The sequence below is a fragment of the Nothoprocta perdicaria genome, unplaced genomic scaffold (genome assembly GCF_003342845.1).
Source record: "Nothoprocta perdicaria isolate Ctin4 unplaced genomic scaffold, notPer1 scaffold_124, whole genome shotgun sequence".
NCBI classification, from domain to species: Eukaryota; Metazoa; Chordata; class Aves; order Tinamiformes; family Tinamidae; genus Nothoprocta; species Nothoprocta perdicaria.
The window spans coordinates 629,253-655,566 of NW_020454361.1; the positions used below are offsets into that span (position 1 = coordinate 629,253).

At 49.0% G+C, this 26,314-nt stretch overlaps 1 protein-coding gene across 1 annotated transcript in view; it reads left to right on the plus strand.

Annotated features, from left to right (window-relative positions):
- HMGN5 (high mobility group nucleosome binding domain 5) overlaps window positions 1–6,056 on the plus strand; it is a 7,576-nt gene extending 1,520 nt beyond the window's left edge. Inside the window, exons 2-6 of the mRNA XM_026054631.1 lie at window positions 287–316; window positions 770–799; window positions 1,697–1,747; window positions 4,488–4,631; window positions 5,658–6,056. Of these exons, the coding sequence (XP_025910416.1) occupies window positions 287–316; window positions 770–799; window positions 1,697–1,747; window positions 4,488–4,631; window positions 5,658–5,705 (303 nt within the window). The 3' untranslated portion in view covers window positions 5,706–6,056. The remainder of the gene's footprint in view (window positions 1–286; window positions 317–769; window positions 800–1,696; window positions 1,748–4,487; window positions 4,632–5,657) is intronic.
- The last annotated feature ends 20,258 nt before the right edge of the window (window positions 6,057–26,314 follow it).

The following is a 26,314-nucleotide window of genomic DNA, read 5'->3' on the forward strand; positions in this document are numbered from 1 at the left end:
GGCCGGGCCGGGCCGGGCCGGGCCGAACCGGGCCGCGTTGGCGCCGCCGGGTCATTGTCCTTGCGCGGGGCCGGCAACGACCTTGTTGTGGCAGGTAATTTGGCGGGAACTTTTTGAACGCGGCGGCGCTGTGACGTGGCCCGCCGGCCGCCCCGCGGCATTGTGGGAGGTGTAGTCCGCGTGGCGGCGGCCGCGGGCCCAGGTGGCGGCGGCGACGCTAAGCGCGGCCTGGGCGTCCAGRCACGGCCGGGAAGGCGCCTAACCCGCCTCTCGCTCTGTTTTCCAGGCTCCAGCTGAAGGCGAGGCAAAGGAGGAGGTAGGTCTGACCCTGCAGCCCGGATCTCCCATCCCTSGCCGGTCCCCTCGATGCCCACATGGGTGCCCCAGGCTGCAGCGGGTGCCCTGGGCCCCTCAGAGATGTGGGGGGTCCCAGACGTGTCTGCGGCCCCAGGCCCAGCCAAACCAGCCCGCTCTGCTCTGGAATGGGCCATGCTCCATAATGCCACGGTCCCGCTYCCGAGATGGGCGCCCTCAGGGTGACGTTTGTCAAGAGTGGCACCATAGCGGGAACATTCCTCACTTACCATTAGCCCTGGCAAAGAGAGGCCAGCYGGGAGCGAGACCTGTTGAACAGACTTACACTTTTAGAAAGTCGTTGCGAGGAGGTTGGTGATTTGCCCCGAACACCTAGAACGTGGGTAGGCAGCGGGTCTGGGACCACACGGTGGTAAATGCTCAGAGTTGTGCTGACATCTCTCTCTTTACGCAGCCAAAGAGAAGGTCGGCTAGACTATCCGCTGTAAGTACCTTTATTTGCTTATTTAATACAGCATTGCATGCTGCTTGTGTTCCTGGGGAGAGCTCTAGAGAAATGGTGTGTTCTCTGCAGCGGGTTGGGGGCACAGTCAGAGCACTGTCCTGTTCAAAAGTAGAATTCCCAGGTCTTCAGCATCAGCACGTCATAGGCTGGTATCCAGCTATTTCATGTGAGGTAGAAGATCAGTGTTAGTTCGCACAGTCTGGATGCATGAGGCAGGTGTCTTGGGTCAAGGAATACTGGTTTCAAATGGATTGGTTCTCTGCAGGTCTTTTACAGATACCCACTCATACCCATATAAATTATCTGCTCTGATTTTTGAGGGCTCAACTGGTTGGGTAGRTTGAGACCTGCAGAGTGTAAATGTATGTGGTGCTCTAGGGTTCAGCCCAAAGTCTCATTATAGGCACCATTCCACTTTGCTCCTCTTCTACAGACTGGACATCCAGAGGATTCAACCCTTTTTTAAACTACTTGCAAATGCCAAGTGGATATTGGATACTTTTTAAAACAGAAGTATTTAATTTTAGTGGAAGCTAAGATACGTGTTCATACACCAAATTATCTGCGAATGTTGCTGCTGCGTTTCATCTCTGACAGAGATTTGCACTCACAGCAGGCAGTGATAGCCAGGCACAGTGATGAAGGGCTCACCTGCTACCACTAGTCAATGTCTGTACCACAAACACTGAAGTGTTTGGGGGCAGTGCAYTTTTGGAGAGCAAAACAAACCAATTTGTCTCTGACACATTCATTTCTTATACTAGAGGGGAGCTTGCAGCTCAAAATATTTTTCTTTCAGTAATCTTCAAAAGTAACAAACACTCTTTAAACTTTTGTAGTGTTCATCTGACGCTTTGTTTCTTATGTTTTGTACAGAAACCTGCTCCGCCTAAGCCGGAGCCAAAGCCCAAAAAGGCAGCACCTAAGGTAAGTATTTCAGATATCTTGAGCTGAAGCTATACTCTTTTTTTTCCCAAGGTGTTCCTAGGGGGGGGAAAAAGTCCATACCTAATCACTTTATTTTCAGAATTTTCTTTAAAAAGCTGAAATGGATTAATGTGAGTTAAAATAAAGTGAAGGATGCAAAGATAGTTTTTACCAATTGCTAGTGAAGAAAAGTGGCAACCTGATGGGATTTTAAATTAGTTGTGTTGAGACTTTACTGCTTGCCTGGCAAGGCCCTTCTGTGTTTCATAAAATGTATGGTAGGGAGAAGGATGCTTTGAATAGAGACCAGAGACTCAGTTAGAGACGGCATTGCAAATACTCCTTTCAGACATAGTTTCTTCTTATATTTCATTAAAAGACACTGTTTTCAGTTAGTCATCAGTTTATCAAACTTTAATGACTAGAGATAACAGTTCTACGTATCCACTTCGGTTTGTTATTTTTGGAGATGTCAAAGATATTGGCATATCTGACAGTGTAGATAGTAAAGTCAACTTTTAAAAAAATTATAGCTCTTTTGGGCATTGGAGAAGACTTGAAATCTAAAAGGGAACATTCCTAGAGTCCCAGAGGTCTTTCTTTGTGTCCCCTTCCTCCCACAAACTCTCACATTGTGTCAGGCATTTGCTGACGGAAGAAGAAAAACGTTCCCGATTCTTTGAGCCCATTCCCAGCATACATTTTCCTTCATGGTTTTGGAAGGTTTTTTGGGCAAAGCATAAGTGCAAGAGACCAGCTACTTACAGAAGGGAGTGACCTGCTGAGAGCAGAGTCCCTCTTTGTACATTTAAAGGCCCTTGCAGTTGCATGTGGCGTCGCAGACTTCCAGATCACCAAAACTCTTCAGCCCCCTCGAGTTACTCTACGGAGCAGCAAAAGCGTCCCAAGAAACGGGACTGCAGTGGCGCTCAGAGCAGGCTCCTCACACCTGCGCGCCAGGTGGGCGGCCGCGCTGCGGGGTCCCCTTGCAGAGCGGTGGGGGACCCAGGAACCGGGCTGCTCGGCATCCTCGGGGAGCCCTTATGGCGTGAGCAGAGTCGTGTGGCCTCCCCCTTGGCTCTGCTGGGACGTTGCCTTGTCCCCTGCCCAGCTCATGGTCTTGGGGCCTCGGAGGAGTTTCTGCTCTTGCTTTGAGGCCAGGAGGCTGAAGCTGCATTTCTGGCTCTCTGGAAATCCCATCTGATACTGGTTCAGTATCTATGCAAAAGCGGACGCAATAAGAATTGTGCAGGCATCTTTACTTCTTATTTCCCCAATGCTTAACTTTACAACTTTCAGTTCTTGGAATGCTCTTTTGTGTGTAAAAGTAGATTTCATCCTCTTAAAGCTTACCTGTACTGGAAAAGAAAAAAGATCTGGGGAAAAAAATGAAATACTATGTAAAACACATGACTTTATTGCTGTATTGATATTGCCATAGGTATGGAAAAAATATTTTGGAAAAACTAATAAAATTATATTGCCTTGATGATACCTCCGAGAACTAGCTAAGAGGATCGAAGAAGCTTGGGAATTTCCCTGGGTGTTTCTTCCTGGACTCATTTGGTGGGGAAAGAGGCTTGACTCCTTAGAGAACAGTCATTAGGTTTGCCCACAAGCCAATTTTACCTCTGCCAATACTGTGTTGTGTTGGTTTTTTTAACGGGATGAGGGAACAGATGTCCTTCTGGAAGCAGCGCCGAGCCTTAAGGCTCCTGTGGGGCTTCYGTGGGCCAAGGGGCAGCCCATGGCACCCATGGGTGGCTCAGCACGGTGTGTGCCCGGCCCAGGAGGCCTCCGCCGGCTGCCTTTGCAGCCCTCCCATTCCTTTCCTTTATTAAACTTCCAGTCATTAAGGCAACGCCATCAAATACAACATCCCCATCACACTAAACTATATATATATATRGTTTAGTAACTTACATACGGAATTCAGGAACTGCCTGTTTATGTTCACCGTATTTGTGGTGAGCAGTTTGCAGGTGTTTCAGGCTCCCTTGCTGGGGCTGCGTGACCCGGGCGAGGAGCTGAGCTCGCCTCCCTGGTGCAGGTAGTGGCAAGAAGAGGCACCCGCTCAGAAGGGACGCTAATGAGGAGCCTGGCGCTGCACACGGGTCAGGATTTGACCCCACCGTATGGAAAACGGTTCCTGCAGAAGCTGGAGCATCACTTTTGTTTTGATGTAGCCTCATCAGCCACATAAGAAACTGCACTTAAATGATAGTGGCCAAGTTTCCTTTGTTACTGACACGATGCTGCAGAGCCCCAACTTGTTGGCYGGGCATGTGGCTTATTATAGCAAGGAATATTTCTGGCTGGGGGGGAAGGTCCCTCGGCTTCGTTACGGTTTTCTCAATCAGCATTAACAGCACATCTGAAGTGTTCTGCTGTTTCCACTGGTTGTACATGTTCCTTTTGTTCTTTGGTATGCCTTTGAGCAGCACAGCAGAAATGCAGGCCAGTTCAACTCCGACATTTTTTAGCTAATTTAATTGAAAGCCTATTTAAAATGGAAATTCTTTTAACCCCAGCCATGGTTGCTTTTATATTATGGACTTCCCTGTAGCACATTCAGGGCAGAACAGAAGTTTCTCCATAGAAACCTTCACCTCGTTCTGTCAGAGGGAAGTTCAGTGAGTAGCAGCAGGTTGTGTGGACGGCTTCAGAGCTGAGACCGTGTGGATGCAGATGCATAAGGTGAAAACTGTATTTACATAATCATGATCTGCCTTCCTAACAGAAAGAAAAAGCAGCAAATGATAAAAAGGAGGACAAAAAACCAGCAACAAAAGGGAAGAAGGGAGCCAAAGGCAAAGATGAAACTAAACAAGAGGATGCTAAAGAAGAAAACCACTCTGAAAATGGAGATACCAAAACTAATGAGGTACTTGAGCCACAGTAAGCGTATTTGGGGATGATGGAGGCAGTGAGACAGCTGTGCAGCCCTGAGCTGACTGCGTGTCCTGCCTGGGCTGCTGGGTTGCCTCTTGTGCTCAGCACGGGCTGGGCCTGTGCCACAAATCTGGTTTTAAGTTTTACACAATTCTTCAGAACAATTCTTCACATCGGAACAATTCAGCAGAAGTTCTGCAAAACACAACTTGGTCTTGTCTCCTCATGTACAAGCCTCTTTTCTTACAGGTTCTCACCACGTCAGCTACTTRCCTAAGGGCTACTGTGTTTTTTTTCCTCTCCTTCTGGCTTTTCCTAGTGGATTTCTTGCTCATAGTAGAAGTTCAATGTTTGCTACAGGCCACTGTTGCTGTTTTAGGGACAGACGAGCCTGCTGCACCCTCTGTTGCTTTTGATTAAGTGCTCTCCCTTCATGTGTTGAGTGTCATTACATAGCCAGTCGGTAATTTATTCTTTCATTCTTAAAACTAAGTCAAAAGTTTCCCTGCTAAAATGGCAGCATGGGGCTAACGTGCTTCAAAGGATCTTTGACGGGAGCTTTGCAAGTTTGATGAGTCGCCTTAAAAATTAATAGCAGATATTTTTATAGAAAACAGGGGTGAGAACTATTTTTCTTGAAGTTGGGACAATAGGCAAGTGTCCCGGTTTTACATGGAATTCTTAAACATCCCTGGGATTATGGAGATGAGAACTTCCATTTTACCCAGTGTGTGACTGATCTCAATCTAATCTATCTTCCAGACTCCTGCCTTTTAGTTTTTTAGCATTCCAGTATTAACTTGATCATCAGTTCATACTCTTTTGTGTTTAATTTCAAGAATTATCAGCCAATATATTGCTGTATTAATGTTTTCTGTGGTAGCTGTGTGTTCTTGTCTGTCTACCTGAAATGCTTGTCCGTGTGTGCTTACACGCTAGTCTCTCTTTGATGCTTGTTACAACGGAATCCRATTAGCATTAAAAATAATATATCTATTCTTCCCAAACACTTTTATAGGCACCAGCTGCTGAAGCATCTGATGATAAGGAAGCCAAGTCCGAGTAATGTTAACCCTGCCCTATATCTCCATCATTTGGTATCTGTACCTCCATGCTGTATTGTTAACAGAGAGGAATATTTTTATCAACTATTTTATAAATGCAGGTTTTTTTAGCATGAATTTAATTATGGAACATCTTCATCTCGGTTACTTGGGAATTAAATCCCTAACAAGCAAAACAAAACAAAAAAAATCATTGTTTTTAAATTTTGTGATTGTAATAGTTTGTATGGTACATGGAAAGAATAAGTGGTGGTAGCTTTTGACTTCTGTCAGTGTGTCCCTTTTTGTGTAAGTCATGCTTACAGACTTCAGATTTTAATTTTACCCTTGTATGTGTTGTATGGTTTCTTAAAGTGGGGAGGTCTCAAAACAAATAACTGTGTTAAACATTCCAGTGGTTCTGTGGGTTGCTTTTATAAAGAAGGTGAGATATTTTCATGAAAAAAAAAAAAAMCTAAGAGCTGGAAATCTGTTGTTTCCCAAATGTAATTTTATTTTGTCAGTTTTGAAAAATAAATAAATAAAAAGTGTAATCATGTTTTTAAATGAAATACAAACATTTCTTTTAAAAGGGCAGGTTGCTTGTATGTACCCACTGTTAGGAATTTTGCTGGATTTATCTTAATAAAAAAGACTCCTCAAAAGCTCACTGTGGTTCGTTGCTTGTGCGGCCGGTTCCCGGGAGGAGGCCGAGGCCCAAGGTGCCAGGGCGGCCGCGGCGCCCGCGCGAGGACCGGGTTGCTCCTGCTGCTGCCAAGCCCGGCTTAAGCCATGGAGATGCTGCTTAAGTTAGACGTGGCGCAGGCCGGGGGTGTTCCTCGTGCTGGTCATTGAGGGTGACGGGCCGGGTCCTGCACGAGCTGCAGCACGAGCCTAAAGACAGACAGTGGTGCTCAATCCACCTCGGAGCGTTGTTTCCCGGCACCTTCATCCCGGGAATGCCCATCGTGCTGCTTCAAGCACATGCTGCCAGAGCTGCCATAATGGGCTTACAGTTTTCCTATTTAAAAGGGTTTTTTTSACTTACACAATGATTTCTTGGGCTCATTTAGCATCCCCCGGCATGGTACAAGGAGATGTACAGAAGTGCTTTACATGAATGCAATGAGCTTCCCAATTAGTGACAGCTTCATTATTTTAGGAAATGACAGCTAGACTCGGAGACAGTATTTAAGTGGAGGTTTAATAGTGCTTTTTACCCAATCTTATTTTGGTGCTACAGCTATTCCATGTAACTTTGTCAAGAACACTTCACATCTTCCTCTCAAAGCCTCCATTTATATAAAGTCTCTCCACATTGATGACCAAATACATCACATACTTAATAGCAAGAAAAATGTCTGCAATGCAGAAACCTTTCCCTTYGCGTAAGATTGTTTCACAACCCAGAAATGTGAACAGCCAAGAACTTGCATATTTTATCTCAACCCCCAAATCTCATTCCCAGTGCAGCGTCTTATTCCAAGTGGGTTAGAAGTGCTCCAGGATCAGTACCCCGGGGCACTGGCTACTACGTGATGTTCAAYGTGGTTTTAATCTTCAAGAGCTGAAGCCCTGGGGATTTCTCTCCCTGCCCGACCTTTGTGCTGTAGAAGCTGCTGGATAAGATCACTGGGGTGCACTGAGCTGGGTGTCGGCACACAACGGGGAGAGCGTTTGGGCCCTTCCCCTTTGCAGTGTGTTCCCAATCCCACACAGCCAGACACGGTGATCGCAGGGACACGGCCTCGTGTCCCTGCAAAAAAAGCTACAGACATCTTCGTGTAGCTTTTTGCGGGAAATGTGATAAAATAGCATTGTGTGGCCGCTGGGTTTAGGTACGTGGGTTCTGTTTGTCTTCTCTGTTAGGATTATCTCCTATGCCCTGCGTTGGGCAGGGCAGCACTAAAACCAAGGAGCTTCTCAATGTTTGTGGTCCAGAGGGGATCTGCATGAGCTGTCATCACACGTAAAAATTCTTCACTGCATTTTGCCTGTTCTTGGATGATAAAAGATCGGTAAGAAGCAGGGCAGCGCGTGTGGGACACATGTGCAGTCAATTGCAGGGTCTGGCCAGACACTGCTTGGAGGCAGTTAGAAACACCAGGGGGTCTATCCTGCTTCCAGGAGATGATCCATGTGGGAAGAAAACGTTTTACATGTCCAGTAGCCCCCTCCACACACCAAGGTTGCTCTAAAACGGCTTTAAAGGAGCAAATGTGGTTCAGCCAGGAGGGTGAGCTCCCTCTCCAATCCCTGGTAACATCGAGCCATTTCTCTTCACTTTTAGCCTCTAGTCACTTAACGTTTCCAACATTGTAATTTATATAATAGCAGACACAATGAATATGACCGATATTTTCTTCTTAACAAACGGCTTGTCCATATGCCAAGGTATAATCAGCCTGTCACAGCCCAACTGAGGTCACACGGGATGCCAGGTCATCTCTCCCCGTTTTAGTATCCTGATTATTATACAGAAACATGCAATTGAGGGCTTGGGTTTGTTCATTTCTCCCTCTTTTGGTGCCCATGGGAGAGTTGTTCTTAATTCTTTAACCATTGCCACAATCGGATTCCTCCTCGCTCGTGTTCAGAGCTTTTCTGAGCAACGGGTGAGTTGCACAACTAAAGAGATTACCTTCCTCCCAGCAAATCCTCCTTGTCCCTTGCGCCTCACGCTCTGACGCTGAATCAAAAGCAAACTGCACGTTGGCTGGTTCATGTCTAATCACAGGTGTGAGGTTTTGCAGGGAGCAAAGGCTCCCAGTGGCCGCTCAGTGGCTGTTTTTCAGGTTCATTTGAAGCAACCTGCCTTCCCGGGGAGCCCTGGCAGCCAGGGGGGCAGTGCTGCGGGCACAAAACTTGCTCATTCGCCTATTTTGATGCTGCTTTTGAAAGTTTCGTAGAGCCGCTAGAAGGAATGGGCTGTGGGAGTTTGGTATCAACAGCAGCAACTAAAAACCTTAGCAAACGTGCTGTGGTGGAGGGGTCCCGGGGCCTGAGGCCGGTGGCGGGTCGGAAGCGGTGAGCAACGCTTGCACCTTGGGGTCCRTTAAAGACAAGGTGGCAGCAACTTGCAGTGGTAAAATCCCCCTGGAGCTCACGAGTTCGTGGGYGGAAGGGATGCAGCACCACGGACTTGCTTTGAGACTGAAACCTGCTGCAAAGAGGCAGCCCAGCTGGTCTTAATATTTTAGATATTTGTCGCTACTCAAGGCAGTATCTGCCAAAGCTGACTCTGTGCTCAGCAAGCCGGCTGTGAGGACTCCTGATGCTCTTACCTGCATCAGTGGTGGGAAACCTGCAAATCATTAGATCTCACGTGCAAAGAAGACCTCTGGTGGTGCCTCGTGCCGGGTTTGCTGCATTAACATGATTCATGGCACAACTTGTGCAGTGCTGGCGTTTGCCTCAGGATGCCTCTGAGTTTCAGCAGAAGTATGGGGGATTCCCATTTCTTGCAAAAATTGCCATATCTCTTTGTCAGAAGGATGGAAGGCCTAGAAAAACACTGCCAAGCATCCTGGCAAGCCGGGCTCCAAAGAGAGAGGAAKGAAGGGCCTTTCCACCTCTTCCTGGTGTCCATCAAGGAGACGGGTTGGAGCAGTAAGAAGGAAATACTGGGAGAGAAATGTCAAGGCTGCCACAAACAAGTAGAAAATGACATCTACAATAAGGTCCTTGGGATGAAAAAGAGGGCAAATAACCAGCTTGAAAGGGGGGAAGGAAAAGAAGCAGCAAGAAGATCGAATCCCTGGCTAGAAGCCGATGCTCTTCATGGTGTCCTCGTGGTGCTGCTCCTCATCCCCAGCTGCCCTGGGAGCCCCAGCCGCTCCCGGCCTCGGCCTGATCCCGAGGATGGATCCAGGGATCTGAGAAGAGCCCTGGGGCCACCGTGATGGGACCAGGGAGCTGAGGAGAGCCCTGGGGCCACCGTGATGTGGACGGTGCCAGACTGGGACCCCATCACCGCCTCCTTCCACGAGCGGGGCAAGAGAAGGAGCGACCTGAAAGGGGCCCTGGAGAAGGGCACGAGTGAGTCTAAACGCGTGAGCGTGAACTTAGGATCCAGGCAACACCTGAAATAAGCGAAATGAAGTAAACGCTCATGTGATATAAAATGTAAAATCACAAATTAGAAAGCTCTGCTTCTCAAAGAGACCTCAAGCCGACACGGAGCGCTCCCCCCGGCACGTCTAGCGCAATTGGACACATCCTAAACGTTTCCAGACGCTCTTAAAGAAGGGAGTGGGGGCAGCACAAATAACCCAGACAAAAAATGCAGTTTGGGRGCCTAAAAATAGAGCGGTGGGGCAAGATTTAAACCAGGTTCATCTCGCTGGAAATGGGGACATGTCTTACAYGATGCTCCTCAGGAGCCGGAAGGAGGGTCCGGCTGCAGTTGGTGCCTGCGGCATCCATGGAAGATGTCCAGGGAACCTCCGAATGGCCCCAGGTCTGATCSCTGCCCCAAGCAGGGGCACAAACTGCCCACGTCTCCAGGCTTCCATGACGGAGGTTCCTCCTGCCCATCCTTGGGCAGGACTTCTTGTCTGTCCCTTCAAAGCATCTCCTTCCAGGCAGGGGAGCTGCGTGGCCCTTTGGGATGTTCCTTTGGGATGCAGCCCGGCCCGGGAGGCAGGATAAAAGCTGCTGGAAGGTTGTCCGAGCCCTGAGCTCCAGAAAGTCCCTGGGCTTTCCGTTTGCTTGGGGTTAACCGGCCGGGGAGGGGGTGGGAGCAAATACCTTGGAGCTGAAACCAGATGTGAAACATGGGGCCRCAGAGCCGCGTCCCTCTGTTTGTCTCCCGCCGCGGCCGCAGCCAAGGCTGAGGCTGCCGCAAGGCTCGGGTTTCAGCGGAGGCCGGGACCTCCCCGGGACCTCCCCAGCCTCGCTAGACAAGAGGCTCCTGTGCCTTCGCTGAACGGGGGCTGCTCTTCCCCGGGCACGGGTCGCKTTACGGTTAGGGACAGTCCAAGCTAATCCTACGACTAAACCAGGTCTTTCGCACTGCAGCCTCCTTGGGACGGCCTCCGCGGAKGCGCTGGCCTCGCCGCGGGTCGGGACTCGCTTCCTTTGGCCCGGGAAGCGGCGCCTCCCCAGCGGCGCGGCCGGGAAATCCTGCGGCACTGCCTTCCCCGGGGCCCCCTCCCATGCAGCCTCTCCCGCTGCCAAGAGGAATTTGCAAATCCGGGCCAGGCCTCCCCTGCTCCGGTTTCAGCAGCCCGGCCGCGCGGCTCCCGCCTCACACAGGCTGCAGCCCACCGGGGTCCCCCTTTATACCTGCCATTACCCCAGGAGCGATTACAACAATTAACAAGTGTAATTAACTCTTCAAGGGGAGAGTTCCAGCGCATAATACCAGCAGCAATTAAATAAATGACCCTTTTGTCTGGGAAAGAGTTGAGTGGCAAGGGGGAAGGGGAGGAGGGAGCCGCAAGGAGCAAGTGAATGGGGCCCGTGGCTCTTGTGCGGGGAGACAAAGCGAACAAAGAGGCACCAGGAGGCACCAGCGGCAGATGCAGAACGAGCGGGTTTCCCTCCRTGTGCAATTAAGCCGGGGAGCGCGCCGGCCTAAATGCATCCCCCAACCTGCAGGGGTTTAATAAGGGGTGAGGGGGCTTCCTGGAAGGCACCTCCTTGGGGCCGCTGAACACAGACGCCAAGGAAGGGGCTGGAGGCCGGGAGAGCCTCCGGAGATGCTCTGTCCTGGCGCCACGCGGAGCTCCCGGCCATGACTGCTGTGCGCGGCTGGAGGCAACACGAGACGYGCCTTTGACCCAATGTGTGCACGCTTTTGTCCCCGGAGAACAGGGGGCAAAAAGGAAACGCCAGATGCTGCAGGTTTCTCCGACCATCGGAGGCGACGGCTGCACATTGGTAACTTCAGGGCGGATGAACCCAAACCAGCCCCGGGCTCGCTGGCTGTAGGACAAGGTCCTACTGAATCCTCTGCTACTTGCCGTGTTCCTCAGTAGCCCAAAGGAGCTGCAGGCCAGGGGGACAGTCCCTTGTGCTGCCCGTGTCCCTCAGCACCGTGCTGGCCAACACAGCTGCGAGGRGGTCTCTCCTGGCACGCGGGACCCTGCGACTCAACCGGAGCTCAACAACGGGCTCCTCTTCGCTTCCCTTCAGGCAAGGACGGATGTACAGCAGGAAAAGGACACCACAGTCTTGTGCCCTCCATCAAGCTCTTTACCTTAATAAATACTTCTAGGCTGGCCACTTTACCAAGTTCTGCCTTTGGCTGGTGTTGCATTAGCTGAAGGTAACATGGGGAACACCAAAGCTTTGGAGAAAGGTGGTCCAGATACTCGGCTCACATTCTCAGTCTGGTYGGCCTAAGGAAACACTTCTGGCTGCCTTTTTGGCCCATCTGGACTATAAATCTTCGTAGCTTCATTTAGTGGTCTTGCCTCTAGGTGGTGTTCCTGTCTGAATATTCTTGTATAACTGCCTTGCAAACATAACTCCATAATCCGGGAGGACCCCGCGAGCAGGAGGTTCATTGTGGGGCCTGACAATGTGGCTCGTTTGGCCTCGGCTTGAAGTAGTTCGGCGCTAAATGTCTGTGCTTACTATGTGCAACAACAGCCATGGGGAAAAATGGGCCAACTGGTGTGAAATGAAGTCCTAATAGAATAGGCCTTACCAGAAATAATTTAAAACAAAAAACTTGATGCAGAATCTGCACCTTTGTTTGCAGAAGTTCTTGCCCAACAAGGGCACCGTAGCTCGCAGCTCTGCCTGGGCTGTGCACTGCTGCTCTTGTCACCCGCGGGGGATTAAAGGACAGCAAAACCCTCCTCATGCCCTTCTCTTCCTCCAGAGATTTTGAACTCAGCACCTTTATCTTGCTACATCTTGAAATGCAGGTAGCCTCATGTAAGATCATCCTCTGTCTACCATTTCTGCTCCAAAGATGTCAGTCTCATTCAACTGCCTTTTAGATTGAAATCTAAAGACTCATGTATGGCCCATGTCTCATAAAGAGGTTTTTTATTATTATTTATTGGACTTTTCCATGAATGAGCAGCTGGAATTGACAGTGTCAGGGCAGAAAACTTGACCCTGCCATGAAGACCTTTGTGTGGCTAATTCGACTTTTGTAGTGTCACTCCTGCCATCGCTGGGGCTCTGTCTGTGGAGCCATCAAGTCACTTATTGTAATATAACCCATATAAAGCTTACTGATTTATATTTTTTGAGGGTTTCTCACTGTTATCATCTGGGATTTGCATAAAAGAAGTTCCCAGCACAGCCACAGTCTTTGGGCAGCCACCTCGTCGCCACTGGGCCGTCCTTGTCCCGATTTCAGGACATGTTTTTTCAGAAGAACCTCCTGGAATCTCGTGGCTCCCAGTGCTGTTTCCTTAGGGATTTAACGATCCTTAACTTGGCCTTACGTGAACTGCAGGTGCAAGATCTCAGGCCTGAGCTATGACCTCCTGAGCCAACTTTGTCCTCTTTGCTCCAGAGGTGGCCTCTATGCTCAAGGTGCAGGGAAGAGCAGATGGTCACAAAAGCACCTGGGTACCCAGCGATGCCATCCCGGAGGCCCTGCCTGGCACTGGAGCATCCAGAGACACAATTAACAGGACGAGGGAGCCAAGGCACCGGAAGAGCTGGCTGTTTTGTAAAAGGGTCTGGAACTGATCTGCACTGAAACGCCACAGGGAAAAGGTCCTGCAAGAACAGCCTAAGGAAACCCAGGTGGGAGCTTTGGTCCTGTCAGCGAGGACGGCACGCAGCGAAACATCATCTTTGCTCCATAACCACATCCCGGCAGCAAGGGGGGCAGCTCTGGCCTGGGGAGCCCTGTGGGAGTCGCGGAGGAGCTCCCTATGGAGCACCCTTCCCTATGGAGCACCGTTCCCTGTGGAGCACCGCTCCCTCTGGAGCACCGTTCCCTATGGAAGCTGCTCTCCGCCTTTGCAGAAGGGGCTGCTGCGGAAGCGACGCTGGCAGCTCCGGCTGCGCTCCCGCGGCCATGGATCCCAACAGGCACCCGAGCGGCGCGGTCTCAAAAATCCACCTAGGTTTTACGGTGCAGATGGTGATTGCTCCTCACATCTCCTACAKCCCACGGGGTGGGCTAGGCGCTTTGAAACGCGCTTCCCTGTCACCCCTCTGAGCCCAGCATCCTCCCTGCATCCGGATTTATCGGATTTGGGAAGYGGGGCCATGTGGGGAGGCAGCCGCGGCGCTTCCCTGGCTACCCCAGGAGCGCRTTTCCATCCGCATCTCCTCCAAGAGGGATCTGCATGACAAAACAGGGCGGCGCGAGCGGCCGCCCGCACCAGGAACCTCCCGAGCTGCATCAAAAGCTCGGCCGGTGCCGGGCTCCGGGTTTTATTCATCGCGGCGCTGCCTGACAAAGCCCATTACATCAGCCGCCCGCACCGGCAGCGCTGCAGCTGCCTGGGTGGCGCGCGGGGTTTTGTTTCAAAAAAGAAAAAAAAAAAAAAAAGAAAAAAAAAAGGCAGATTTTTGTTTCTTTCCTCTGGGGCAATTTTCCTCCAAATTGCTGCAAAACTGCACACTAAAAGCTGGAAAGGTGAAAGGGAAAAGGGCAGCGGGCAGCAGTGCATGTGCTTTTTGGTGCTTTTTTTGCTTTCTTYCCTTTGCAAGGCCCTGGCGAGGGGGGTCGGCCCCACGAGGGCTGCGCAGGCAGCGGCAGATGGGCCGGGGCGGCGGATCCCGGCGCCGCCACCCCCGGGGATCCCGAGGATCCCGGGGGAGACCCCCGTCCTGCCGGGGAAGCTGCTCCCGCTCTTTCCCTCTGCGCTCCAGGGGTAGGGAAGAGCTGCCCCGGCTGGTCCGTGGTGCCTGGGAAATGACCCCGGGCCACACAATAGGAAATGAGGGTGCTACTGCACAGAGATGCGATGGCATGGGATGGGATGGGATGGGATGGGATGGGATGGGATGGGATGGGATGGGATGGGATGGGAGGGGACGGGGAGGCCGCGCCGGGATCCTGCAGGCAATGCTGAACTCCAGGAAAAACCCTTAGCTTTGTGGCCAGCAGTTAGTGCACATCATCCTCACCTGCGTGCCCACTCTCGCCACGGCAGAGGATCATCTCTGTTCCCACCACAGCGCGTTCGGGAGCAATTTATTGCCTTCTCACATAGCAGGGCCAGACCTGAGGTCCAACAAGCACCTGTAGGACCCTCTCACTAGCACCTTCTCCTGGACCTGCTCACTTGAACGTGATCTCCTGGATTCAGCAGTTAACTTATAGAAAATGTGACTATGTTTTGAAAATGGAGGACTTACTGGGGATTAGAGGTGCTTTTATTCCAGAATAAAAGTGAGAACTACAGTAGGAGAGTCAAAGAAGCAGAGTTATTCACAAGGGCCCCATGTCCCCCAGCGCTGCCACCAGCTGTGATTAAATCACCAAGTGGGAGGCTGGCTCTTCCCAATCTTTCCATAGGTTTATGTTGAACCCTGTTGACTGTGAGGACAGAGGTGGGAAAGGAGGAAATCCAGGGGGCTGCAGTGAATCAGGAGGTCTGTGCATCAAGACCTGCAAAAGGAGACACGTTCGCTCTAGCGGATGGGGAGGAGAGGGTAGAAAAGGGTAAGATCRATTGCTCTTTGGGGAGGGAGAAATGATTACAGGAATCTCTTTTCCATCCTCCGGGGACTGCTGAGCGAAGCAGCAGAATGTTGGGGAAGCACTTGATTATTTTTCAAACGTATTTATTTTTGCAGCAGCATGTCACTGCAAAAAATAGAAGTCTAGACTTACATAACTACATCTGCTGGCAATTCCTGCTGGGGCTTTACTGTTGTTTCCCTGGAATGACTGTGCAGTTTTTATGAGGCACCGAACGGGCTGAACTTTTGCAAGCAAACGGGGAAAATTGCAGTTGTGCGGAGCCTCCAGACCTTATTTATGCTTTTGCACTCTGACGCTGCGTATCCAACAAAAACACAACTACCAAAAATGGCTGGTTTTTACATAATCCTGCCCGTCCTTTCGCTCGGCTTAAAATAGATCTGGCTCTGGTTCTCTTCACACCCGCTACTGCACTATGTTCCCGTCCTGATCTTCCTYGCTGTCAAAGCTGTGGAGGAGAAATATTTTCAGACTAACTCGGGCCGTCTTGCAGCGTGTCAGGGGGATCACAACATCAGACATGAGCAGCGTCTCCTTCCCAGCCCAACCTCCTGGCAATCTGGGTTCCTTTTGGGAAGGCTCGAGCTGCTGCACGGGTTCTCCGGGGCTCGGAGCGGGGCAGGGGCGGGAATGCTGATGGGCACATTCCTGTGCCCATCCCTCACATTTCACCCCAGGAATGTCCTTGTGTTCGCAGGCAGGAAAGCTGCTCTGTTTGCAAAGGTGAAGTTACATGTTCTGATTTAAAAAGACTGAGATAAATCACAGAAGTGCCCAGGATAAACTGCCGTGGTCCCTGTGTGGTTGGYGAGATGGATGAGCTTAAACAACCCATGGGAGTTCAGCATTTTGCAGATCAGTCCCCAGGGCTTTACCCAGGCCAATTATTTAAGGAGAAAGAATAGCAAAATTCTATTTGGGAGAGCATACGGAACAGCAAGAGCCTGGGACCTTTTGAAAAAGCAGAACATTTTGTCCATTTGCAATATTTAGCAATATTCAACACCCCTCTCACCAGCTTGAACTTCAGGTGTTCAGACTCCCGTCAGCCAGAAATGCTGTAATTTGGAGCTACCAGTAACTGCGGAATGTCCCTGCTTCCCTGTAACAAATGCATATTAAACGGCATTCATAGGTTCTTCTTAAAAGGGAATAAAGACAAAACGGACGAGGGGCGAGAGGCGCCGGCGCTAGGACCCGCGCAGGGCCTGAATGTGGCGCAGCAGATGGAAAGGGAGCGAGCGGGCAGGTCTCTGCTATCTGCAAAGCAGCCTGCATCTGCTGCTAATGATGCTTTTAATAGCCCGATTTATTTCAGTTGCTAAAGTAGGGAATCTCAGGAAATTATGTCAGATGAGTGGACTCTTTCTTTTTCTGAAAAATAAGACCCCAAAAAGAGGTGCGGGGGGAGCAGGCAGGCTGATTGGCACCACAGCACTAAGCCTATTTAGTGCACAAAAGGGATTTAACTCAAGATTTCAAGTGCAATTTAAGGCTAATGCTAAACATGAAAATGGGAAAATGGTGCTAACATCACGCTATTAAGGAATGGGTGTAAAATGTATGGGAAGTTCCTGCTTTCTTTTCCCTTCCTACATAAAAAGAAAGTGTGGGGGGGGATAAAAAAGCAGCCAGTGACTGTGATGTGGGCGAGGTTATTGTTTTTAATCCAAACAAATAAAAATGCGGGACAGAGGTGCAGCTCCAGCTGCCAGCAGCCGGCATTGTCCGAGGAGATCAGATTAGGGCCCCTACGCGAGGGAGATGGGCAGAATCCATTGCGGGAAATATCCATTAAAGAGGGAAAACCACGGTGTGGCGGCGGCTCCGCTCCCACTCCGGCCTCCTCCCAGTGTGTTGGGGAGGCCTCGTGGGGCGGCCGAGCCCGTTTGGGGCTTTGGAGCCGAGCTCTCCACTGTGTTTCCCGAGCGTGGGGCTTCTGCCGCGCTTCTTTCCTTTGGGAAAGGCACAAGAAAGCAGCGGGATGTCTTTCTGGATGCGGGGAGCTGTTAGCGAGGGCAGCGCCGCAGGGCCGCGTGTGGAAAAGCCTTTGGAGAAGGCACTGGCCTCACAAGGGAGTCCTGGTGGAGAAACCATCCACGGCTCCTGGGCTCTTCCCAAGGACTCCAACACACCCCATGCGTCCCGCTAACCGAGAGAGCAGCAGCCTCCAACCCCTTCTTTGCCTCATGAAAAAGCCGTCAAGACCTAATTGCCTGCGTCAAAGAGGGGACAAAACTGGTGTCCGTGCGCGAATGCAGGGCCCGAGGGAGGGCTGCTGAGCTTGCAGGCACCAAAATGGCCTGAGGGGCTGCAGCAATATTGGGGAAAAAAAAAAAGTCCTGGCTGCTTTTCAAGAGGAGCGACAAGGGACTCCCAAGACGGAAGGGAGATGCCTACAAGGGAGAGCTGCAGCAGAAACCGTTCAGGATCAGGGATGAGCGGACGGGACGGCTGCGGGGAAGCGGGTGACCATCATCAGAGGGTTAAGGCGAGCAGCGACCCAGGGGATGCGGCCTCCTTTCCCGGTGACCTCCTGCCCGTGCCCAGGAGCAGGGCAAAGCCCGTTATGACCCACAGCGCCRACGAGCTGCAGCTTCCTGCAGGCTGGCGCAGCAGCAGTGCCCGGCTCTGACCCGCACATCGGCAGTCACAACCCCRGAGACTGCTCAGCGCTGCTATATTCACATTTTATATCCCCAAACTTGCTCTTTTATTGTTCTTTAGGCCCCAGCTTCCCCGCACGGGTGTCTTCCCTCCAAAGTCAGCTGCTTCATAGGCACATGAAATAGCGCTATCAGCACAAATTGTGTTTTGCCTGTACCCATAGCTGTATCTGTAATAGCCTCTGAACTCTTGGTGATTATCCCTGATAATCCCCAGATGACAGGGCAGGTCCCGGAGGGCTGYGGAGGGCAAGCAAAGTACCTGTTTTTAAAAAGGAGGCATAAGGAATCACAGAGCAGTCAGGCCAGCTCTGATATCTGGAAAGATAGCGGAACCAATTACTGCACAGTCAACTTGCAGAGAACCTGTAGATTAACAAGATGATAAAGAAATCAGCCAATATGGATTTGTCAACAAATAATGCCAAACCAAATTTATTTTTGACAAGGTAGTTGGACAAACAGTTTAGAGAGAAGCAGTAAATGCACCACATGCCTGCTAAGTTTTCTGCCAGTGCGTTTGCATGCACTGTTACTATGGGCAAACTGAGGGGATGCTCCGAGTGAAAAGGCTATAAGAGCATTTTAAACTGTGGCCCACAGAGGGGTTCCCACCAATGGTCTGGACAACGAAATACAAAGTGTTGGAAGCCAAGAGGGTGAATTCACCCAATAATGCAACGTGGGAAGAGCAGTGAGATGCTCAGGGACTATCCCGAGTCACTGCCTGGGGCAGAGGAGGACCAAGTGCACGGATGGGGACCACAGTGATGAGGCAGATGTGACAAATCCAGTCCTGTGAAGCACCCACAACTGCAGGTAGGTCTGATGGGAGAAGCCGACTTGGCCTCAGGCTTGTGAGGTCTGAGCATTAGAGTCTCATCTAGTTTTGCACATGAGACTTGATCTGGAGAACRTCCCTGGAGAACAACCAGCAAGGGAAGGTACTTGGAAAACATGACAGAAAAGGACAAGCTCAAGAGGTTGGGCCGATTCCTTCTGGAAAAGAAAGGGTGGAGGTGAAACGGGATCACTTTCCAGTGCATTGAACAGAGGATTTTAAAGGAGACAAGAATTAATTGGATTAATTTGCAGCAAAGAAGATTTAGATTTGAGGAAACTTCCCAAATGAAAAAACAGATTGGTGGGGGCTTTGTTGGGGCTGAGAAAGTTGCTTTTCATTTTTAATACAGAGTAGATAAAAGTCTGCACTGKCTGTGCAACGTCCTCCTCCTGTGCTAGGCGGTAAAGCCGGGAGGCTCTTGCCAAGGCGGCACGTGTGTGGTTTCTAGAAAATGAAGATGTCTGTTCTGATCCATTTTGTATATGACTACAGAAGGAAAAAACACACTTGTTGGTCTGCAAACCCTGCTTTTGCAGTGTACTCACCGAAAAACATCTCTCACATCTGTTCTTTTTTATTCCCTTGCTATTGTGCACCTTCGGCAAGTTGGCTTTGTACGACATGCTTTCTACAAGAAAATCAGGCGGCTCCGAGCCATCCCCCTACCAAATCACTCCCATATGCTGAGAACTGCAGCACATGAGAACAAATGTGCTCCTCGGCCACCGCCGAGGAGGAGGAGGAGGCACAGGGAGGAGGGAGGCTCCGGACACAGCCCCACAACTCCCTTTGCACAGAGGAATAGTCCCTTCCTCATCAGCATCCAGGTAGGATAATATGGCAACAGAATGAAGCCAGGCCATGAGGCATCCACCAAGCAAAGGAGACAGAGACCTCTCACTGTGCAAAATGCCCATCTGCCAGTCTCATCCTTTTTAATTACAGCTTTCACTGGGATTGCTCAGATACTCACATTTTGGGTCGCTGTTTATACTTCTAGCTGTTGCAMTTAGCATGTCTCTATCTCCTGTGCTTCTTTATGAAAACCTCTACTCCTTGGGAGAAGCAGGTCTTGTGGTGCTCGCCATGGAGCAGGTCCAGCAGCACAAACTATCTGTGGTGCAACAGTCCATAAAAGCCTGGCACATCTGAAAGGCAACATCTATTTCTGTTCTAAGAATAGGGAAAATGGCCAGTGAATGCTAAAGAWAAATATATATATTATTTAATTTTAATGGGTGAAATATTACAGAAAGCTTGAGAAGAAGTTGTCCTAACTTTAGGGATAGTACAGCTAATATTAGTATTAGGTACTACTACTCAGCTTAAAAAACGACSAGACACGTAAACTGCAGCTTAATCATTTGGAAAAGTTGTGGTTTGAGCTAGAAAGCAGCATATTCTGCTGTTCTTGTAGCAGAAATGCAAATACAGCCGTGTACTGCAGCTAAGAGAGATATGGGCATCAAGATTGTTTTGCTTGGCTGTCTAGGCACGCATTTTTTTTCTGAATTAACTTACAATTTCTTGGTGAAAAGGAGCAGAGCAACTAGGGCAGTTCTGCTTTCACCTCGGAGCGGAACACCAGCCATGGTGGTGGCACAAGGTGCTGCTGTTGATGAGTTTAGTTTCATATGAGTTGTTGGGGCAGGTTTTGAGAGATTTTAACTCGAGTGAGGAAAAGATGGGCCTTAGCTGCACTGCATTTGCCATTATTAAAGTTGTCTTTGGCAGAAAAGTGGGTTGTTTCATGAATTTCCATATGCTACACTCAATCTACTGAAATTAAATGCTAAACAATAGAAACTTCGTCTGACTTTGGCTTTCTTCCTAATTGGAGAAGTTTATTACAAAACGCAAGTCTGATCTGTCTGTCCCAGACTCTTCTGTGCCACCCTTTCCTGCGTCTGATCGGCGGGACATCCCGGTCGAGCACCGCGTGGCAGCACAAGGACACATCTGCGAGCGAGGCGAGGTCTGGGACACCTCTGTGCTCTGCCAAAGGTGCTGCCTTGCATGCAAACACTGTTTTGCCCCTCTGTTAAAGAAATACAGATTTCCTTCATTTCACCAAAGTTCAGCATCAGTGAGTGGGTAAATCATCTGCGCCAGCGCGGTGAAAGGCGCTAGGTGAAAAGGCTTGCACAAATCATTAGTGAATTTTTACTTTTTCTGGCTTTACTTCAGCGCAGTACAACACGTCATTACTGTTAATTGCACAGTAATGGCCTAAGGCCATTAACCATCTCCCACAGAAATAGTCTTGTGTGTATTTTGTTGGAGGGCAACTCAGAGGCGACTCGTTGCTCTTGGGCAATGTCTGAATTCTGCATCCAGCCCCGGGCCCAGCTCTGCTCCCGCTGGGCTCTGCACTCACATGGGCCACCTGCAAAAACACGAAAAAGCCGTTTGTGCAGCAGTGGTTACTTATGCTTCCTCTTGCTTTTCCATCCTTCCCTTTAAGCCTCTTTATTTCTCTGACCATTGACTTCATTTTTGAGAATTTGTTCTACTGGTGGAGACTTGGTTGTATTTGGTTTATATTTCATGTGGGACAGAAACTGAAATTTTGAAATCTAAGCTAGCGATAATAGGTTAGGTGCTTATGAACCTGAGGAAAAGAAAGATAATATTTATTCATTTCACAGGGGGCAAAGACGGCAGCGGGAGAGAGTAAAACTCAGACCAGAAAGTGTTCCCTGCCGTCCGACACAGCTGGGGATCCCGCTCCTGCAGCAGCCCACCAGGAGCTGGCCACCCCTGGCCACCTTTGCTTTCCAAAAAGATGATTTTTCAGTGGTTCTGATTGTCTAAAAACACCCTGTCTTATCCTTCCTCCTCAGTCTTTGCAATGAAGCTTTGAAACAGCTCAAGGTCAAAGATAACCCAGCGGCTTTACTAATTAACACTTATTAACAACAATTATCTTTGTCCTGGAGTTGTGCTCGGAGGTCTCCCCCAGGCGCTGGGGCGGTTTGCGGGCTACACGCACACAAAATAACCCACAACAAAGGGCAGTTTGTCCCCAGGAGCTTCGAATCCCTGCAAATCCCATTTGTCATTACACAGGTGTCTCATTTTTGAACCCCCCTGACTCCCAAGATTAAGGAATTTATTATATTACGAAGCAAACCGTACTAAAATAAAGACTTAAAAATGCTTCAGGACTGCATTTGGAAGGGAGGGCCTCTATGTTACAAAAGATGCAAAGAAAAAGGATTCCCTGGCAAGGAAATATCTCTGCAGTCATTTACGTGAGGAGTATTATGTAAACATGGTGGGCATTAATATTTAATTTTACACACTTGCATAATAAATATTGAAACTAGTAACATAATTATAATATTTACACTCAAGTTTAAAATATACTTTTGGTTGTAATTTATTAATTAATTTAAGCATTTAATTAATCAAAGCAGACACAGTGTGCTACATATTAACCTAGAACTACTACATGGATGCCCTGCAATATGAACGACTGCTTGCACGGGCAGCCGTTCTGCATAGTTAAAARCCAACTGAGGTAAATCCAAGATGTTGGTTTTTTCCCTTCCTTTCTTTTCTGGATTCCCACCCAGCCATGTTTAGATGCACAAAGCGCGGCGCAGCGGTGCCCGCACGCGCGCAGCTCTCCGGGCATCTGGCTGGAGCCGGCGCAGATTACGCAGGGCGGCTGCAGAGCGCGGCTGCAGCCAGCGCCGCTGCGGCGAGCGGGGCCCGCGCCGCCGGGGTGCGCAGCCGCCAGCACCGGGGAGCGAGTCACGAGCTCCAAAGCAGGGCGCTGCAATTCGGTGGCGGAGGCTTCGAGGTGTTGGGACCGGGCTGGGCGCAGCCGCCTTCGATCCCRCTCGTGCCGCGGGGATCCTGCAGCCGCTACGTTGCATTAAACCCCTCATTTATGTGGAATTACCCGCAGTCCTTGAGCTCCCCGATGCAAAACTGTATAAAACAAAACGCGATGCCAAAACACAATGGAGGTCCACAAGGAAGCTGCAGCCCTAACAATGCGTTTCTTTGCTTTTGCAGGGGTTTTGTGAAAGCCATTGTATTATTTTAACAGCCCTTTTTGTATTTAGATTTCTAATATCTTTGATTGGGGGAAGGGTGGAAGGGGCAACCAATTTAATTCTATAATCCCCCTAAGCCTTGCTTAATGCAGTCATTCTATTTTGTGCCTGTGAATTTTATAATGGTATTTTGGGTGGTTGCAGCATCGCACTGGAAAATGTCCCATCATTTATTTTGCAGCCATTCGAGGGAAATGGCTTACAGTGCTAAGCAGCCTACTCATTAAATTCATATTGTCAAACTAAACAAACTCTGTCGCCCCAGATGTGCCTGGGTCCCAGGGCTGCAGTAATGACTTGTGGATCAGGCAGCTCAGAGCCTTGTGTGCAGATTGTCAGAATGAATATGGAATCATAAGTGGTACAAAAAAGCCCGTGTTCGGCTGGAGAACCTGGGAGCGGAGGCAGGTGGGTTACAAGGAACAAAGAACAATAGCCTGCTCTGGGAAGACTTCTTCACCCCAGAGCTCATTTTCTCATTGCGATGGTGCCGAAGCAGCAGGATTGATCCTTGAAGATCACCAAAGATGAGGGCAGATGGAGCTGGGATGGACAGGGTGGAATTGCTACAAGAATTGSTATGTTCCCAAATAAGAAGATGCCACTGGCCCCAAGTGCTGCAGTTTTGCACCGCTCGGACCTTCCTCCACAGGCAGAGCTTCTTCTCTGCTTTGGTTGCAGGGCTGGAGCCCAACCCAGCACTTCTGCTCTTCACATGAACCTGGGGCTGTGATTCAGCCACCACTGAATAAAAATCTCTGCAAGGAGACATGGAAAATCAGACAGCAGCAAGAAGAAAGGAAAGGACAGCAGCAAGAAGAAAGGAAAGCAAGAAGAAAGAAGAGGAAAATGGCAGGAAAATAAGCATTAAATATATGTATATATATTGACTGTATTATGAGCAGAGGGGAAGACAGGAGACATGAAGGAATGACGGAGATCCATCTGGGAAGACAGTACATGAAGCCTTGGAAAGAGAAATCCAGGGAGTGATGGTTGGTTCAACAGCAAAATGGGCTAGGACAAAAGGACCTGGAGCCCAGGAGGCTTTGGAGAAGATTCCTTTGGGTTTTGTAAACTGCTCAAGAATGTGCAGCTCAAAAGGAGAGGCTTTTTTTTTTCACCTATCCAGTTTGCGCAATTGTCTTCCACACTTATCTGACTGTAATTTGGCAATGGGAAGGCGATGCCTTGTGAAAGCAAAGACCAAGGACTAGAGTTCTGCCTTTAAGGTCACCATTTACCTTTCACATCTTGACCTCACATATATTGGCCTCCTGTGTTATTTTTCATTAAATACCAGACTAGCATTCAGCCATATAGAGCTCCTGTATCTCATAAACTCTGAAGAAAAGCTCTCTTTACTGGTGTAAAAGAAAAGGAACAGCCAAAAGGGCAAAGTAGTTGCAGGTGTTGGAAAATACTTCACCAGAGATCAAATTAAATTATTCCTTCTATCAAAAAAAGGCTTTAAGAGATGCTTCCCCATCACATTCTAGCACAGTTATATAGCAGATTAAAAGAGACTGTATTAAAGAATAAAATAAAAGCCAGGGTAAAGATTGCAGAAAAGCAAAGGAGACTATATAAAGTAAAACCAGCCTTCYAAAAATATGAAGCCTATCCAAATGAAGGTGACAGACATGACATATTCTAGAAGCTGTATTTAAAACCCTAACAACTGAAGGGGAAAAAAATGGTGAAAATCAAACTTTTATGGACATCAAAAAAACCCTTCTCCCAATATAGGAAACTGGATGGCTGCAGGAGAATGCATATGGCCACTGAACGACAGAAGTGCAAAACCAAACTTAATTATGTGGGTTGCTATTCACCACAGAGGAATCCAGGAAGGTCATCCTAGCAAAACTGCAAAGCTTTTTTAATGAGGCAGGAGTTGGAGAATCACCTCACAATGAAAAGCAGCGGAAAAGGGTACAAACTGAATTAATAAAATTAACAGCAACAAATTCCAGCACATGACAGCATTTAGCAGGAGTTCCATGTTGGTAGTCAAATATGAAATTACCTGATTATTTAACTCTAGTTTGTAACCTATGGTCTGAATCAGACCTGCTAGTAAAGGAACAGATGGAGAAATGCAATTGCTGATAAATGCAAAGTGATGCATATGGCGAGGGGGGCAGCCCTTAACTGCACACACAGAGACGCGCTCGGATCAGCCGGTAGGGAGATGTTGGCATCACTGAGCTGACATTTTCATAGAGCGATGCACAGTGCTCAGAGGCAGCCAAAAGGCAAACAGACCGTAAAGAATTATTAGGGAGGAAATGGAGAACAAATAAAAAAGAAGGGTTATTGTGCCACTGGATGAGTCCATGGTGAAGCCGCCTGAGCGCTTTGTGCGGACTCAGGCCTTCCCACCTCGCACTGGATTCAGCAGAGCTGGAAAAGGTAGGGAGAAAAGCAGCAGGAAGGATGGGCAATATGGAAAAGTTTCTATATGAGGTGGGATTAAACAGGGCTTAAATCCTTATCTTCTCTTTCAGTCATCTCTTCCAAATAATACAGGTATACACACACAAAAAAAAAACAAGCTGAAGAGGGAAGGACTGCTCCTCATAACACAGACTCCAGGGGGCATGAAATGAAATGATCAGGAAACGGATTTAAAATCCCCAAGGGAAGCACTTTGTGATGCCAGCTATAATTAACTTTGGGAACTGGCTGACCGGGGCTCAAAGAGCATTTAGCAACATAAGATGGCTCTGCTGACAGCCCTTAAACCTCGGGGTGAGCGTGGAGCATCCGCCCGGGAAACACCGGCAGCGGCTCCTTGGGGGATCCGGGGATCCAGCTCCGTTAGCAGCTGATCGGAGGGTTGCAGGGATGTTCAAGACAATGTTCGGGACATTCAGTTTCTTTGCACTTCAGAGAGCAAAATACACCCCTTGCCCTCCTTCCTYCCCACAGCCAACGTATTTCGGTTGCTTTGGTATCGTTATAAACTCATATTACGGTGGGCAAGCGAACACAACAGTTTTCCAGACTGCAAATTCACGTAGTAACATATTAACTTGCTATTTTTTACAAGACTCTATTGCCCCAAAATATTGAAGAGTTTATTTGCCACAATTACATGAGATATATATCAATAAATAAATACTCCAAAACRTTTTATACTTATTTTTATTTCAATAAATATACGTAATAATTCTTAAAACTCTTATGAGGCCTGTGGGCACCTTAATAAAAATAGCTAGCTTTTTAAAAAAAGTGACCTACAAAATTAAATCACTCAAAATCCTCACAACTTCATAGAGAAAATGTATAAGGATGCATATGGACACAACCTATGTATATTCAGYTGACAGAGGCACTAAAACTTGTGCACCCAGTCACGCTGTGACAATGTGAGGAGTTGCAAGTCCCAGAGCCAGGCTCGGTGTGCCCTGTTAGG